The 18,043-nt window shown below is 43.7% G+C and overlaps 1 protein-coding gene across 4 annotated transcripts in view; it reads right to left on the bottom strand.

Moving 5' to 3' along the window:
• Tmtc4 (transmembrane O-mannosyltransferase targeting cadherins 4) overlaps positions 1-18,043 on the bottom strand; it is a 64,261-nt gene that overhangs the window by 43,866 nt on the left and 2,352 nt on the right. For 3 of the 4 annotated variants that reach the window (XM_052732377.1, XM_052732378.1, XM_052732379.1), the window contains exons 2-5: positions 15,179-15,391; positions 10,517-10,632; positions 9,243-9,459; positions 2,183-2,270 (exon numbers count right to left, since the gene is read on the bottom strand). In XM_052732377.1, coding sequence (XP_052588337.1) covers positions 2,183-2,270; positions 9,243-9,459; positions 10,517-10,632; positions 15,179-15,340 — 583 coding nt within the window. In that variant the 5' untranslated portion in view covers positions 15,341-15,391. Of the gene's footprint in view, positions 1-2,182; positions 2,271-9,242; positions 9,460-10,516; positions 10,633-10,894; positions 14,027-15,178; positions 15,392-18,043 lie in introns of those variants that run through there. The other variant, XM_052732380.1, reaches the window with a different exon arrangement.

Below are 18,043 nucleotides of genomic sequence, written 5' to 3'. Positions count from 1 at the left end.
ACAGTTAGGGGGCAGAAAGGATACAGAGATCCAAGGCTGAGAGTAACTTCCAGGATCAAGGCACTAAGGACTGAAACTACCAACTACCACAGCTTCGTACTTCCCAAAGACGCAACCACAAAGTGTCAGAGACCAAGTGGAACAACTCTGCGGGCTCCATTTGATCTACTCTTTCCCGTCTTAAAATGAGTTCAAGTTAATCAGTAACCAGAATTCCAGGGAGATGAGGTGACTACAGACAAGAGGTAGACAGAGGGCTTCTGTGAAGGCTCCCACATCCACTGTGTTGTCTTCTCACGTATTCCACATGAGCCCATGCCACCACTGCCACTGAGCTACAGACAGGAAACATGTCCAAGTTAACTTTACTGGAGATATTTACGAACTTAAGGCCTAATCATCTCTTTTTCATGCTAAAGTAAATGCAGTATAAATGATAAAATAGTGTCACTGGACCAAAAAAGAAAAGTATATGGCTAACAGTTTTTCACTGACTTCCCAGGAATCAAAGTATGAATAAACTGGAAAACTATCACACACTGAAGTACCTTCACCCTCACCATCGGGTTCCAAAGACTCCATGTGTATTCATTTTGTCTTTACAGCACTAGGAGTAGAACCTGGGGCCTCTCTATGCCAGGAAAATGATCCACTACCAAGCTAAACTCTCAGTCCCAAAGGCTTCATAAACCAATTACTTTTTGTATGGATGGTCCTTAGAAACAATTTTATGATTATAAAGGAACTTGAAAACAGATATACATATACAATATAAATATTAATGCACAAATTCATGAATTGGAACACAGAAGAATAAAGAATCCAGGAAGGGAATACAAAGTAGCTTTAGTTTTTTTTTTTTTTTTCACTATCTGAAAGAACACTCCATTCAAAATCCTAACAAATTAATCAGTTCACTCATTAGAAGGACTTTTTAGTGTTGTGATTTTCCTTATGACTTTGCAAGAGCAATCTTTAAAAGCAGTGGGAGGTTTTATATGATGCATTCTACATGTTAAATCTATTGATATTTAATATTTAATATAAATACTTTCTTCAAAAAGCACTTCTGATGACTCAAATCTATTCTTAATTGCAAGTAGTTGTTTTAATAAGGCTATGTTAAGGTTAATAAATTATGACTTAAAGAGACATTTCTGAAAAAAAAAACCCCTACAAGTCTGAAGTTTTAATTTTCTTGGAGAAAAAGTCTGAAGCTGAGAAGCTCCTATGTTCCTGCAGATTCCGACTGAACTGCCAATGTTAGAACATGAAGTGACATTAGCTGTAATAACCATGTCCATGAGAGGGGAGACTCCTGATTCCTGATTCATAATCTTACGGAAAACCTGACTGGTGCCGCCACCTCTACAGCTGTGCTGTGAGACTGTGGCAGGTACAACTTCCCCAGATCATCAGGAGAGGCCACGAGTGGCAAGACCCTGCCCAAGGAACTGATGGAGGTGTGCCTTTCTGCCGTGTTCACCTTTGGTCTCGGGAAGAGGAGTGGCTCCTTGCTTTCTCTACACTTGAAGCTATTCCATTCACCTGTCCCCAGACTCCTCCTAGGTATCAACTGATATGCAGTGTTTCTTTGTCTGGACATGATTTTTAAAAAATGACACAAGGGTGTGGGGTATGGTCACGCCTACCCACAGGAGACATCATCGGCACGGGGCAGAGTCCCCTCTCATGTCGAAATGGAGCTGCATGTCTGAGGGAACGAGAGACATAACCAGAGCTCAGGTTCAGCCTACAGGCCAGGAAGGGGGTTGGGACAATGGAGCGAAGACTCTCACAGGCTGTTTCAATTCACCCCTGGAAATTATGATGGGACAGCATGGCCATAAACACATACGATGTCTACAGAGTCCCAAGCTAGTGTGCAACTGTGTAATTTTGCTGGAAATAAAACAGCCCCCTCGCTAACACAAGTGCTTCCGTAGTTCTGCTCAGCTTCGCTGCTCACCAGGACACTGGTGTGGGGACTCTCCATCACTGACTTAGAATACTGCATTGTGAAAAGGGTAGTGAAATAAACACGTGTGTGAAGAGTCTAACCCTTTGACCTACTGCGCCTCAAACAATAACCTTACATGAACAGACTAATCCACTGTCTGTTAAAACACTGTTCCAAAGGACAGAGATATGAAGAAGGAGGCAAATGAAGGCAAATGCTTACCTTCTTTAAATGCTTGACAGTAGCCAAGGAAAGATAACAAAAAGAACAGGGCACACAGGAGGTCTGCACGGCCAACAACACCAGCGACCTTAAAAGAAGGGGGAGAAAGATTTACATAAAAAACATTTAAGCATTCCTAAATTTTGGATATACAAAATGTTCCTTAGACACAAAGCAAGCAACTCACTAGACCCACCCCTATGACATCATGTTGGCAGTTCATGTTCAAACCCGACGGTGTTATCTTACAGCTGGTTCGTTCTCTTCACCCTCACTGGTCCAGGACTTCACTTCATTGCTTTAAGAGAACCCGGGCTGTTTGAACAGACTGTTCTGGGCACAGCACATGTCTAGCAAAGCAATGTTATTTAACACACTACACCCAAGAACACCTGTGACCCAGGTTTCTCATGTCCCACGGGAGATTTTCAATTGAAAGTGTTACCAGCTCATAGTGCACAGTACTAAAAAAAATAAGTCCTGGGACCAGTAAGATGGAACAGTGGCTAAAGGTGCTTGCTGCCCAAGCCTGGAGGACCTGAGTTCAATCCTCAGAACCCATAAAAAGGGGGAGAACAAACTTCAGGGAGTCCTCTAGCAAGCATATGGATCATGGCATGCATGTCCTAACCCCCCATCACAAGGCATGCACATACATCAAGCATGCATGTATGTGCACACACACAAATAATAATAATAGTAATAATAATAATAATAAATTAATAAAAATTTAAATCTGATTGGACACACAAAAGATATAAAAGTAGAAACTATGTTAAAAGTTTAGGCAGGAAAAGATAGGTTAATGCCTCTGAGCTGCCTCTGCCATCTCTTCCCTGACTCAAACTGGTTTAGAGGGATAACCTGTGAGGTGAAGATGCTTCTGAAGTGATCAATGAGGTAAAACAGATCACAGTTCCCATCCTTTCTCTCTCCTCATTCCCAACACTGACAACTCTACCTTTTTTATCCGTCTTTCCCCTAGTGACAAAGAAGCTGTATAAAGTTTGTGTTCATTTCTTCCAGGCTGATTACCCCAATAATTGTTTTCCAAATGTAAGGAAAAACACAGAATTCTGCTCATGAGTACTGCTCTAGTTTGTGGGGTGTCCTTTACTAACTGGCACCCAAATGTCACATATATCAAATCACTTTAAAGGATGGCAGATTAATCGCTCCTCAAAGGACAGATAAAATTCCATGCCTGTGGAAATTAGTACACATACATATGTTTCATAAGGGTGTGTATGGTCAGCAGCTGAACAAGAATGCTTTAAGTTTTCCTTTTACACATGAAAGGCTGAAGTGTACTGTCTCCTGTAGTTGTAATCCCCCATTACAGGTGCACTGGGAAATCCATGGGGTCATGCAGAGATCAGAGGACAGAATGGGTTGATGAAGCCATCCTAGCAAGAGCATGTGTGAGAGGAAACCTAGAGAGGCAAGTGTGATGGTTAGTCCTGGCAACTTGACAGGATCTAAAGTCGGCCAGGAGACAGTCTTCTTAACTGAGGCAAACTCCCTCTAATGTGGGCAGCACCATTCCAGGGTCTTTCATTAATAAAGAGGAGGAAGTGAGCTAAGCACTATCATTCACTTCTCTCTGCTTCCGGATTGGATATGCCCAGCTAGCTCATGCTGTGCTGCCACGCCTTCCCTACCAGGATGAGCCGCAGTCCACCCTTCCTTCCGAAATTGTCAGGGACTTTTCACGAAAATGGTATCAACCAGGACAGGAAGCAAGGGGCAAAACAAGCTTCATGAACCTGGAGAGAACATGGTGGATCACTGGAGGGTGAGTTATGGACACTCAGAGGTAAGTTCAGTCAATCAAGGGCACGCTGAGTAATGAGAGATGCAGCTACAGACAAAGCCTGGCACATGGTAAGTGTGGCTCCCTGTTAGGTCCCTTCATGAATCCCAGAGTGCTTCTAGAAATAGGACAAAGTGACAGGCAGGAAAAGGACCAAGGACACCTTGGGGGTGGGGCACCTGCTTCTGAGGCCCAGTGGCAAGAAAGGAAGTGATCAGAGCATCCAGGCTTTATGGGCCTCCCGCTGGGATAAGGAGAGGAGCTTTTTAGAGCTGTGGCTTTGGACAGAGTGAACCCCAAACCCTCTTAGAATAGAAGCAACCAAAGCCAATGCAGACCAGCAAGCTACGAAGAGGCAGGGAAAGAGCACCAGGACTTCTTGGAAGGGCTGAAGGGGAAGGAACAGTTCGGACAAGAGCCAAGGATGAAGCCAAAAGGACCAGGCTGTTGAAGCCCCTTCTATCAGGGTGGGTAAGGTGCAGGCACAGAACTGCCAGGAAATGAACTTTAAACAAGTGAACTCATTTTCTAAAGCAAAGCTTTTCTTTTGGTAAACTACTGTCCTTCTGGTTGGGAGCTCAGTGTTTAACAGCTGAGCTGTCTCTCTACCCCTATTTTGGAAAACTATTAAAGACAATCTCAATTCTTTAAGTGATGAAGATTATACTGCCTGACATAAAAACAAATGAAAAATAAACCTATGGCAAGTGTTTTAAAGAAGCATTTAGCACTTCAATAACATTTGTCAAGAGTAATTAGAGAGAGCTCACAGAATAGAATCTCAAAGGCTATCCAAGAGCAGGTCTATCTAACCATTGGAGACTGGACATAAGGAAGACAAGGCTTGCATTCTCTTCTTCCTTCCTTCCTTCCGTTCCTTTCTCTTTCTCCCTCCCTCCCTTCATCCCCCTCTCTCTTTTTCTCTCTCTTTTTTTTTGATATTTGCAAAATATGTATTTTCAGGCAAACTTCTCTCCAGCAGTTGTATTTTTCTTTCAGATTACCTCAACACTTCTGTCAAGGTTTTCTGGAAAACACCACATCCTCCCTCCAACAGATGGCATCTGAGTTTCCTTACTAGGGACAAGGATTAAGAATTCGGGGGATGGGAAGGAGGTGGGCAAGCGTACCCCTACTAATCCCTTTTGTTTTAGTGTTCAAATCTGGGTATGATGGTTCGTGCCTACAATCCCAGCACTTGAAAGGCGGAGGCAGGAGGACAAGAGTTCAAAGCCAGCCTCATCTAAATAGCTACTAGAGAATTTGAGACCAGCCTGGGATGGAAAGACCGCATCTTGTTCCCTCCCTGGTAAAACATCTGGCTCAGCAGTGGATGGGAGAAGCCCTGAAGAGGCCTGAGTTTCCCTGGCACCAGAAGCCAGGCACTTGTCCTTTAGCCATGCTTTGAGCACAGTGGTACTCATGTCCTCAAGGAGTCCTTGCGGATATCTCATCCTGATGGGTAAGCCAAAACCAGATCAGGGCCTAAGCAGTATCTGCTCATGCTTCTCCTCCCTCACAGGGAACCAGCACCCTGCCAGAGGCCTCATGTGCCTACTAACAATCCACAATGATTTGGGATGGCTTACCTGGGGGGAGGGGGGGTGTTGATTGATTTTGATTTATATCATCTGAGGAACAAATCAATTTGGTTGTAATGATCTCCCTACCAATCAGAGCATGATGGGGATCGGGCTGAAGGGTGATCACTTCATCCCACTTTGCCTGGGGCCATCTTTGGTCAGAGGTCAGAAGCACTGGACGGCTTGAATGTCAGGTGCTAAGTTGGTTATGGTGGAACACCTCTACAATCCCAGCACTGGCTACGGGACACCCTGCCTCCAAACAACAACAACAAAAACCCCAACAATAACATAAAAGAGAAAACAGGAGTGTTTATTTGCAGTGGGCAAAAATATCTTCAGTATTAACACTGCGGGGGGGGGGGGTTTCCTATTAATTACAAAGACAAGCATGTCATTAAAACCTGGTAGGGCTCCTGCTGCTACTCTATCCTCCTAACACACAGATACAGACACACATTTACTCCAATCTGCCCTGTCCTCCTGCCACAGGGAGCCACACAGGGTGGGACTGTCATAGCCACATCACAGCAGAGACCCAGCTGTCTCTCCCATCCTGGTAGGACACCTGTGAGGCATTCCTCTGCCACCTGAAGATAAGCTCCAGGTGTCTTGCTCTTTGCACATGTTTTAAAGCGGGCATAAAAAAAAATGTAGAGTGGGAGATAACAGGGAAAAGCTGATAAGAGGAAATTGGATAATGTGTCAAAATAATGAAAGGTAAACATGCAAAGTATCTGTCTGTGAATGCTAATTTTTAATTATCCCTTATTTTCCAAAATTCAAGTTTAAATGGCTGTCATGGATTGGCTGAGAGATGAAGAGAATTTTCAAATATTCCTTTCTCCCCACAGGTAGCTACCACCTGTATGTGTGTGTGTGTGTGTGTGTGTGTGTGTGTGTGTGTGTGTGTGTACATGTGTGTATATGCATGCGTGCTCATGCACCTGTGTGTGTGTATGCATGCGTGCTCACGCACCTGTGTGTGTGTGTACGTGTGCGCACTCCTGCACCTGTGTGTGTGTGTATGTGTGTGTATATGCATGCATGCTCCTGCACCTGTGTGTGTGTGTATGTGTGTGTGTGCGTATATGCATGCGTGCTCCTGCACCTGTGTGTGTGTGTGTATGCGTGCGCACTCCTGCACCTGTGTGTGTACACATGTGCTCATGCACGTTTGGTTGTGCATGTAGAAGCCAGATGTCAACCTTGGGTATCACTCCCCAGTGGCGGGTCACCTTGGTTGAGACAGGGTCTCTCATGGCCCCATAACTAGATAAAGAGGCTAGGCTGGCTGGTCCTAAGTACAATCTCTTTCTCCTTCCCCATATCATTACAACCAAATCGATTTGTTACTCAGATGATATAAATCAAAATCAATCAACCTTCCCCCCCCTCCCCCACCCTGCACGTAAGGAGGAGGAGGAGGAGGTAGAGAGACTTCAAGAGCAGTTTCCTGGGACTACAGACGCACACCCCTACGCCAGGAATTCTATGTGGGTGCTGGAGATCAAACTCGGGTTCCCACACTGCACAGCAAGCACAGTACTTCTCTAGCTGAGCTTCCTCTCCACTCCCCCCAATTCCTTCCAAAGATATGAAATATGGCCTTTTAAGAATAGCAAATAACTGCATTTATCTACAAAGTGTGTGTGTGTGTGTGTGTCTTGTGTATGCACAAACATGTGTAAGCATACCCAGGCCTTGAAACTTTTCATAAATCAATTTTTCAATACTTAAAAATCAGAATTTTGGAAAACCTTTGGTTAATTACTCAATTTTATTTTGGTTTTATGATTATGTCCAATTATACAAGAAGCAAATACACAATCAGGGTTTTTCCATAAAGCCTGTGTCAGATGCATACACGGCATCTGAGATGCAGTGACGCTGCAGCCAATTCTGACTTGGTCATGGTTGTGCACAGATAAGAGATAGAGGTTTAAAGTGGACTCCTGCAGCATCGGCCATAGTCTTTCACAAAAGATACAGAAGACCACAATAAAAATTCCATGGTAATCTCAAAACCAAAGAAACAGACATTATGAGAAATCAGATGCCAAAAACAAGAATTCTGCTTAACATTTTAGAACTGACTTTAAGACCCTCAACAGAATAATCAGTTAAATGTAGGCATTTTAATGTCTGTTAGAAGTTAAAGTCCACTATGAGACAAACAGCATATGTAGCATTCTACCAGAATGACTACATCCAATCTCACTTCAGCAACATGCCACTTTACATCTTCCAAGTGCTCAGGTGTGCATGAGGGGGTTTGCTGGCAACCTCAAACATGTCCAGTTAAATCTCAGCAGTCTATGTCTAAAGTGTACTCTTCATGTCCTAGGCACAGAGACAAGGCTACAGGGTAGCAGGCTAGGCTCCTGTCACTGCTGTTCATCACCTGGCCAAGGGGAAGATACCCAGGGAGGGAGGAGGAGGAGGAAGGCAGAGAGACTTCAAGAGCAGTTCCTCTGTGCCAGTACGGGAACCTCAGAATTTCTGTATACCCTACACTCACTTTCTTAGCCTCTTGGGATACTTACTACCTGTAAAGTTGTACCAGATCATCTGATGTTATAGTGCTTTTATGCCGATTATATTAAGAAAGTTATTTTGTAAATCATACATCTAGCTACCACAGAAAAACTGTCCCAGGCCAGGCATGCTAATGCATACTTTTAATCCCAGCACTGGAGGCAGAAGCAGGTGGATCTCTGTGATTTAGAGTCCAGTAGGGTGTACCTAGGGAGTTCCAAGCCAGCCAAAGCCTACATAGTAAGACCCTATCTATGGTGATATTTTATTTGTATTAAAATGTTATTTGTATGTTAATAAATAAAGTTGCCTGGGGGTCAGAGCTATTAGCAAGCCATAGGAAAGCAGGGCAGTGGTGGCGTATGCTTGTAATCCCAATACTTGGTAGGCAGAGCTAGGTAAGTCTCTGTGTGTTCAGGGATACAGCCAGTATTGGATACACATGCCTTTAATCTCAATACCAATCATGGAAAACCTGGAGGCCTATACAGACAGGCCGTGAGGAGGCCGTCATGTGGTTGGGTTTACAACCAATGAGAAGGCAGGACAGGAACTCTATATAAAGACTTTAACACAGGGGTAGCTCTGGTTCGGAGAGGTAGGACCACCGCAGGAGGAAGGGTAAGGTTTTAGCTCTTAGCTCTGACCTCTTGGCTTTCTTCTTTGTATTGGTTCTGTGTTTCTTATTTAATAAGAAGGTGGGTTACATCTACACCCTATCAACCTTCAAAAATAAATAAAATAAATGAAAACTGCCCCACCCAGTCTCTGCACTGAGGAAGGGTTCTTAACTGCTGGCCTTCAGGCTGCAAAGTCAGGCAACATCATCACTCATGCCCTTGAAGTTTATGTTATCACACAGGCTAAAGACAGTGCCACCCAAGATCACGGCACTCTGAGGAGAAAGTCTCTCAGTATGGTAGCTGTTACTTGTCCATAAAGAGATGTCTCTGACCTAGAACTCACTGTTTCAAACATCTCACAGGAAAGCATTTCCTGAAGACAGTATGATGTGTACTCTGTAACCAAGAGGAACACATGCAGAGCCCATTTCAGAAAACCAGACAGCACACAGATGTCTTACTTCTTATACACATGCAGACTGTCACACGTGGGTGATACTTACACACTCAGTGTGCACAGGATGGACAGCAAATAGCAGTGTCGCCAGCAAGGACGCTCTGGGGGCAAGGTGTACCCTCCGGCCTTTACTGGTGTACTGTAGGCCACCGAACAGTACCGAGAAGACGTCTAGCATGAGGATGGAGATGCCACCATGCAGGAGGATGTTGACCACATGGAAACCCACGGGGTAGAAGCCTCCTGACAGATAGTAGTTGATCCTGCAACAAACGTTGGTTGTTCACAGTGGATGCAGAAGCACACACAACAGAATGGCAGCTGTTGAAAGAGCGTAGTGCCTCCTTCATGAAAACAGCACCAAGGTAATAACCCTGTCCAGCTAAGAAGCCTGAAGAAACTGTGAACACAATTAGCCATAGAGGAGAGTAGGAGAAATGGCCATGTCACAGGGGAAGGCACTGAAAACACAGGGAAAGGAAAATCAAAAGGAAAGCTAGACCTTTTTATTTTTATTTTTTTAAGTTTCCCCAAGAGACTATTTTCCAAGGACAAGATAAACCACAAATCCCTCCAGGCTACCCCACAGGCGCCTAGATTTAAGCTAGCCACATAACCTACACATCTGCGCAAAAAAGTGCTTTAACAATGTGTATCCCCAGCCTTCTTCCACAGGATATCTTCCTACTGCTAGTGGGAGTCTTTCTTTTGACTACTTCTCAATTGCTGGTGGTTCTAACTGTTTTTAAATGTTTCTCTGCAAGATCTATATACAAGAATTTAAATGCATCCCAGGATCAGATATAAGAACTGTCATGTGACTAGTAACTGGTTAACAGGGACCAGAAGTCATCTTTAAACTTCATTTTCACTTTACATATTGAGTTGGTAATGGTAGGACGATTCAGAGCTTCATTTTGTCATGAAAAAAAAAACAAACCACAATTTTATTGGATGCCTGTGTTGCTTTGATACATATCCATTGTTCCCCTGGTGCTTTGGTAACCAAACGGTAAAGGGTAAGCTCTCTGAGAACCAGAGAGACAGATGCTTTGCTGGTCTGAGCATCATCCTTGCACAGAGGCCAGGCTAATCTCTGCATAATTCCAGTTTTAGTTTGTGCAGCTGATATGTGTTCCTCAGGCACATCGTCCCTGTGGCATACCTCCTAAGACCTGAAATAAGCACAAACACCTTATAATACATATGTACTCCACCTAAGAACTAATGACTGGACCACGCCTCCCCCGCCCACATACACACATACAATGTCACGTAGAAACCTCAAATGATGCTTCTGTTCCCACTGTTACACCTTACCTGAAAGTCAGGACAGTAAGTGGCCGGTAGGACTTGTGGCTGGTATTGCTGCTCAGTCTACTGCCCCAGAAGTCATGATGCCACAGGTCCCCCAGGGGTGTGTCTGATTGGAGGTCCTGCAAGAACACAATGGGACATTCTGGACAAGGAGTCATGAGCCTCCTCTAGTCTTGCACCAAAGCCTTGAAAACTCCCCCAAGCTATCAATTCTGCTCACTTGGTCCTTCCTACTAGCCCTAGGCCCAGTCCCCCCATCATCTCTTCTCCAGGATATGGGCAAGCTTCTTCAAAGGGCCACCTTATCTTCATATTTTCTACACATAGTACTTCTAAATGCACATTATCTAGCTAATTACAATCCTTTTAATAGCTTCTTACCTTCCTGGGTCAAAGCTGATGTCCTCTTACAGCTGCCACAGCATGGCCTCCGCACCCATCTGTCTGACTCCATGACTTCCCTCCCCAGAGGCTTTGCACAGGTGAGTCTGCCCTAGGCAGTCATCTTCAGCCCTCTGACATCCCAAGTAGATCTCAAGCCATTTCTGTAGATTCCAGGGCATCTCATATCTGTCCCCATAGCACCTGGCACACTAGCTACGAGTTACTCTAGTTACTCTGTCACTAGACTGGAGCTCCACAAGGCCTGGGCTGAAGTACAGAGAAGGTTTTTAAACCATGCTGACAGAACAGACCACTCAGCCACATAAGGTCACTATTATCCTTTCGCAGCCAATGAAATAAGGTGAAGTATTAGAAAAACATCCAGTTTAAACAAGTATGAGCAAATACAATTCTTAAAATTTCCACTTTTGGTCATGAGTTAAGCAGATTGTGAAACCAGGGGAAAAAACCTTCCATACAATTTTAAAATATAAAATTACTAAATATTTGTGATGGTATTGTGTTCCCCAAAATATTGTGCACCCTAATAAACTTATCTGGGGTCAGAGACAAAACAGCCACAATATTAAACATAGAGGTTAGGCAGTGGTAGCACACGCCTTTAATCCTAGCATTCCAGAGGCAGAAATCCATGTGTTCAAGGATACAGCCAAGCATGGTGACTCATCACACCTTTAATCCCAAGAAGTGAGCCTTTAATCCCAGGGAGTAATGGCAGAAAGCAGAAAGATATATAAGGTGTGAGGACCAGAAACTAGAAGCTTTTGGCATTTGGCTGGTTAAAATTTTAGGCTTTTGAGCTACAGTTCAGCTGAGACCCATTCTGGATGAGGACTCAGAGGCCTCCAGTCTGAGGAAACAGGATCAGCTGAGGAACTGGCAAGGTGAGGTAGCTGTGGCTTGTTCTGCTTCTCTGATCTTCCAGCATTCACTCCAACAACTAGCACCAGGTTTGATTTCATTAATAAGAACTTTTAAGATTCCTGCTACAAATATTAAACAAAACTCTATCTTTCTGCTAAGATAATTTAACCTTATAGTATACCAAACATGCCTAAATGCATTTTTCTTACATTTAAAATATGAAACTAAATGCTATAAAAATTAAAAGAGGGGGCTAGAGAGATGGCTCAGCAGTTAAAAGCATGTTCTGCTCTTTCAGAGGACCTGAGTTCAGTCCACAGCACCCATGTTGGGTGGTTCACGACTCCTTCTTACTCATGCTCTATATCTTCACATGATGAGTCCTTAACTCCAGCAGGTATATGTACCTAGTAGGAAAAACTGCATCATTACCAGCTTTCTAAGAAATGGTCTTTTGAGCACAGAAGGATGCTCAAACTCAGAAGAAATGGCTAAGTGGCTAAGAATGAATATTGCTCTCCCAGAGGACCTGAGTTTGGTTCTCAGCATCCACTTTAGGCTCACAACCACCTGCACCTCCAGCTCCAGGGGATTCAATGGCCTCTTCTGCCACCTCAGGAACCTGCATACATGTGGTGTGCGGCACCCCCCCCCAACACACACACTTTAAAATAATTTTTCCCAGACAGAAGAGATGGTTAAATGACAGATGGCCTCAAAGAATAAATATCCACGTTACAATATGGACTTTAGTACTTGCTACTGAATGAAGTGCTTGCCGACTCAAAGGAAAAGCTTCAAGAGGAGGAACAGATGCAAAGTCGATCACTTGATTCTCACTGTGATTTTCACTTCTACCAGCTTAAGTGGCCTTAAAAATTTAGATCCTCCATCCAATGAGCCAGTTGGATGTTTTGCAAAGATTACAGGATCCATCTGCTAACTCAGCGACAGAAGTGGGAGCCCAAGTCCCTGTGTTTGCCACAGAAGTGCTTGTTCAGTTGTGAGGGTGACAGCAGCGTCTTACCCTCCTTCCGAACAGAAATGAACACCAAAGAAGCTCTAAATATTTAATTAGGCACAGCCTACACGAAGCGGAGTGTGCGAGAGAAAGGTCAATTTTCTTTCCTAATGATTTATGGGAACACTAGATTGTATCTGAAATTCCTCTAACAGCACTGCTTCGGAGATCGTCTTGAGGAGCAAAAATGTCAACTCAGCACAAGGAAGCATCTAGCAAACAGAATCCACCCCTCCCCCAGCAACCACCTGTTTACATCACGAAGACATGGCTTCAGGAGTGGAGGTGTGCACTCCACAGGGAAGGAGATTAGGGGGGCTGGCAAGTTAATGCGAGGGGCACGAGGTGACATTACAGAAAATACTGCTCAAACCACGCTGAGCAGAGGCACAAGACGCCTGTCCACTTCCCCTCACACAGGGAAGAACTACAGTAATCATCAGAGCACTCCACACACCAGAGCCCAGGTTTCCACCTTCCCAGCTCAGTGGAATTTTCCAACACAGGTTCTGAACTAACCCTTCACATACCCAAGTAGAGGAGTGAAGAAAGTCACCACAATAAATAACAACTTAAAAAGGTGAATCCTTGTTGGAATCCTTGTTATTCTGTGGCTAGCAAGTCTTTGATGTGGCACAGTTGTTCAGAGCTACTCACTTCTTTTAAGGCGTCACCTTTCACAGGTGGCAGGTGAACTCAAGGGAGGGAAATTACAAGTACAAAATGTGAGTTAAAAGTGAACATTGACAGACCCAGACATGGTGGTGTGTACCTTTAACCCTAGCACTCAGGAGGCAGAGGCAGGTGGCTCTCTGAGTTTGCAGCCAGTCTGGCCTACATAGCAAGTTCCAGGCCAGCCAGAGCAATATAATGAGACCCTGAAAAAACAAAACCAAAAAAAACCCCTAAAATATTATGCTACAGCCGGGCGGTAGTGGCGCACGCCTTTAATCCCAGCACTCGGGAGGCAGAGGCAGGCGGATCTCTGTGAGTTCGAGGCCAGCCTGGTCTCCAAAGCGAGTTCCAGGAAAGGTGCAAAGCTACACAGAGAAACCCTGTCTCGAATAAACAAAAAACAAAACAAAACAAAACAAAATATTATGCTACAAACAAAACACCTGCAAGTCAATCATGGCTTTCTACAACTTCTTAACATACAGTCTTGCCATGTGTCTTCTTCGATATTTTCTATGTAAAAAGGCCTCTTCTTCATTTGGTGACAGCTATGATTTAAAAAAAAAAAAATATATATATATATATATAAAATATGTGTATATATATACACACACACATACACACATACATATATATGCTTTATATAAATGTATATATTTTATAGCCTTTGTTAACTTGTGTCTGTACACACACACACACACACACACACACACACACACACGAAAAAAGACATACCATGGTGTGTGTGTGTGTGTGTGTGTGTGTGTGTGTGGTTAGAGGACAACTTGCAGGACTCTGTTCTCTCCTTTCACAATGTGGGTCCTGGGGATTGAACTCAGGTCATTAGGCTTGGTGGCAGATGCTATCTTAATGGCCTTCATTTCTTACCAGCATGCAACAGTTGTGCTGCAAAAGCTCCTTCCATGACATGCCCCAGAGAGACAGGCAGGTGCATTTCTTCAAGTTCTGGCCAAGGGTAAGCAACACAAGCTGTGTGCTGAGTAAGACTATCACAAAGTCTCTACCTCACGCCACTTTGGAGCACCGGTTCGCCTGCCTCCAAGTTTCTCACGCTCATTGTCTTTTGGCCCGTTTGAATCTTTTCCTTCCCATTTTGCAATAAAAAGACGACTATTTTCCCAGCCTTACAAAGCTGTAACTGGTGAACAAGATGGATCAGGATTTTGCAAGGTCAGCAAACTTGAGTCTCCAAACATGAAATGAGTGGGAACACTGATCCCTGGGCAGCACACTGCTTTTTTCCAACAGCTGCCAGCACCCGGCCCTCACACAGTGGAGGAGAGTCACAGCCAGCTGCTGCCCACTATCGATCACACACCTTTCAACAGGTGATTAGATCCATCCGTCACTAGAACAAATTGAGGAGTCTCTTCCTTTCCTCTCACAGTTCTGCAAAGTTTCATAAAACCTGAAGTACTCAATCTGCTTTGCTCTGCAACACCCCTGGTCTTGTAATCTTAGCAGAATGGCCCCTCTGATACATGTATGAATGGAGTCTCCTGGGCACAGGCAGGTGCTGCAGATCGGAGGCAATAAATTTAGGGGGAAATCTATAGCTTAAGTGAGACCCAGACCAAGAGTCAACCCAATTTTAACAGAGAATTGACACCAACTTGGATGATTACTAAGACAAAAGCAAACTGGCATGCTTAAGTTTCCTAGAGGATTAAGACACAAACCTTATTGTTAACAATAGCTTCGGAGTCATCAAAGACAAAATCTCCATCATAGCTCCTGGCAAAACACACGAGGGAAACAAATCCTACTACTAACTTAGCCCAGAAAGGGGGAAGGACAGAAGATGGGATGATGTGATCCAAGTCAGCATCCAGCTCTGCCATCTTGAAAACCGCAGGCTGCCAGCCTCCTGCTCCAGCATCATGCTAGGAAATCTGCAAGGGAAATAACATCATGTAAATACTCTTAAGCATACTTCTGCAGTGGACATCTTTACCTTAAGCAAGAGCTAGATCAGTAGGTATGCTGTGATTGTATAGAATATGATTGTTAAGACATATTAAGTTGTGGTTTTCAAACTTCAGTGGGTAGGAAAGTGACCTGGGACTCAAGCAGATTTCCCAACAGTACCATGACCTATGAAATTCGAAGTTCTTGGGTTTCTGATGTTTCCTTTTAGAAATTCTGACTTAATAGAATCCTGTACTTACTAGCCCCATAAAACAAGTCATTTTTAATTCTCAGAGCCAGCTTACAAGGCTTTTTAAAAAGTAACAATCAATTTCATCAATTCAGGGAAATCAGTAACTATTCATTGTTGACACACCAAGGGGTGGGGAGTTAGAGTGCACTTATGAAATATGACTGTGACCCCGATGCTGACAGAGGTTACAGTCTGTGTGTAGAACTCAAGGACATAGTCAGTTGAAAATCTTAGAGAGGGGACTCATGAGGTGAGGGCACATGGCAATGATTGATTGAACTGGGGTTTACATAGATACAGAGTAACTGTTTTTTTTTTTTTTTTTGAAAGGTTCCAGAAATTACTAACCTGTCCCAATTCTGCACAGAGATCTGACTCCCAGTATTGGGAAGAGTCAACTTAGGAATACATACTTATTTCAGTGAAGTCTTGCTATTTAATAGCTGTGTGACCTTGTATGATTCTCTATGTATTTCCTGTAGATCAAGACAAAATGTAAGACCTTTCTAGCTGTGAGAGTTGCTTAACAGCCTGGGCCAATTCCAAGACTCAAACAAAACTATCTGCAAATCAGTTACCTGTTCTCATTTCCACCACACCCTCCACAAGTGTTTCCTTCTGGCCAGGATGCTCAATTCCAATCTTGTATAAGTTTGGAGAGTTAGTTAAACTCTCTGAACTACTTCCTCACTATTAAATGGAAATGAGACTGCCTACCTTAGAGTTGTCACTGGATTTTTTTGGGGGGTAGGGGCAGGTGTTATTTGGCTTATAGGCCCATCACTAAAGGAAGTTGTAGAAGGAACTCAAAGCAGGAACCTGGTTGTAGAGGCCATAAAGGAATGCTGCTTACTGGATTGCTCAGCCTGCTTTCTTACTCAGCCCAGGCTCATCTGCCCAGGGGTAGCACTGCCTAGTAGTCTGGGCCCGCTAATATCAATTATTAATCAAAAAAATGCCCCCACAGGCTTGCCTACAGGCCAATGTGATAGAGACATTTTCTGAATTGAGCCTCTGGGGTTTTTAATGGACGTGTGGAGAAGGCCAGCTATCATTATACTTTCTGTGAGTTTGAAAGTCTTCCCAAAATCTCCTTTAGTACTGGCTTTTTGGTGTAAACGTTCTGGTCTTCCCTACTAAGAGAACAGCCTTCATTCTGATTTCGAGCCAATGGAAGAAAATTCCAGCCCTCTGGGCTGGGATGCAACTTGGGTCTGTTTGGTTTCAGATCTCCAAGTAAATACCGAGATCAACAAGAAGCCAACCAAATACGAATCTCAGGCCACATTTTTTTTTTTAAGTGTTTTGTCTAAATAAAGGTAGAGACTGATGGGCAGCACTGATCCTTCCCAGAGGCAGGGTCCCCTTTACAATTCAGACACAGAAGCCTGCAGCTTTTCCTCTGCTTGTTCCCTGAGCATCACTGCCTGATGTAAGACTTGCTCTTAGCCAGCGTTGGGGAAAGAGCCCACCTACTCTCTAGCTTTCTTTTCTTTCCACTGAGAAGGTAAACCACGGTTTAAATCCTAATTGCAGCCAGGTCACCTTGAATACTTTGATTGCTGTTTACATTCTAGCTAAAGAAATTGCTCCTGCTACTTCAAAATTAAAACAAGACTGGGTACTTAGGAAGGCACTGTGACTTTAAGAATGGAAGGAATAAATGTGTTATTTAATTTAGAAAATCAATGTGCAGGAAAACAGATGGTTTATACCAATTTTAAAGGTATAACAGACTACGTGGAAGCCACAAAAGGTCATATAACTGGCTCTGATGTTCTCGGGGTTGAGCTCTAAACATTTGAATATGAAATTACAGTTTGTTATGAAGTTCAAATAGTCTTATATTACTGATTTAAATCAGTTGATGAAATAATCTGTTCCTAAATTAGCTGTTATGCTTTTCCTGGCTATTCCTATTCATAGCCCAAGCCAATCATCATTCAAGCCCACATACATGTAGGGTGGACCATGGACCTTGACATTTGGGGTGCCAGCCCCTCACTTTTGGGAAGTCAAGTGAATGGATGAATTAATGTCAAATAATCTTTTCTTCCCCTGGGGGACCAAAAGCATAGGACCCACTGTGCAGGCATTCTGTCCTCTACCCTAATTCTCAGTCCTCATTGGCTCTTGCCATTTCATGGAAACATTTCTGCTCTACGCTCTCAGGGGACTCCCCCTTAATCCAATGCTTTTGCTGCTCTCTGCAGAGAAAATATTCAAATTCTCCCATTTGTTTAATAGACGTGTTCACATACATAGCAGAACAGTCCAGAATATGCCTTTTATCAGAAAATGTTACAATCCATTAGAAACCCATGCGAGGTTCTCAGAATCCACAGCAGCAGTCCATAGCAAAGGTTCTGGAGATAGATGAACA

Source organism: Peromyscus californicus, unplaced genomic scaffold (genome assembly GCF_007827085.1).
Source record: "Peromyscus californicus insignis strain IS unplaced genomic scaffold, ASM782708v3 Scaffold_12__1_contigs__length_115047231, whole genome shotgun sequence".
NCBI lineage: Eukaryota > Metazoa > Chordata > Mammalia > Rodentia > Cricetidae > Peromyscus > Peromyscus californicus.
Note: the sequence above shows the minus strand (reverse complement) of the source record. Positions and strands in the feature narration are given on the sequence as shown.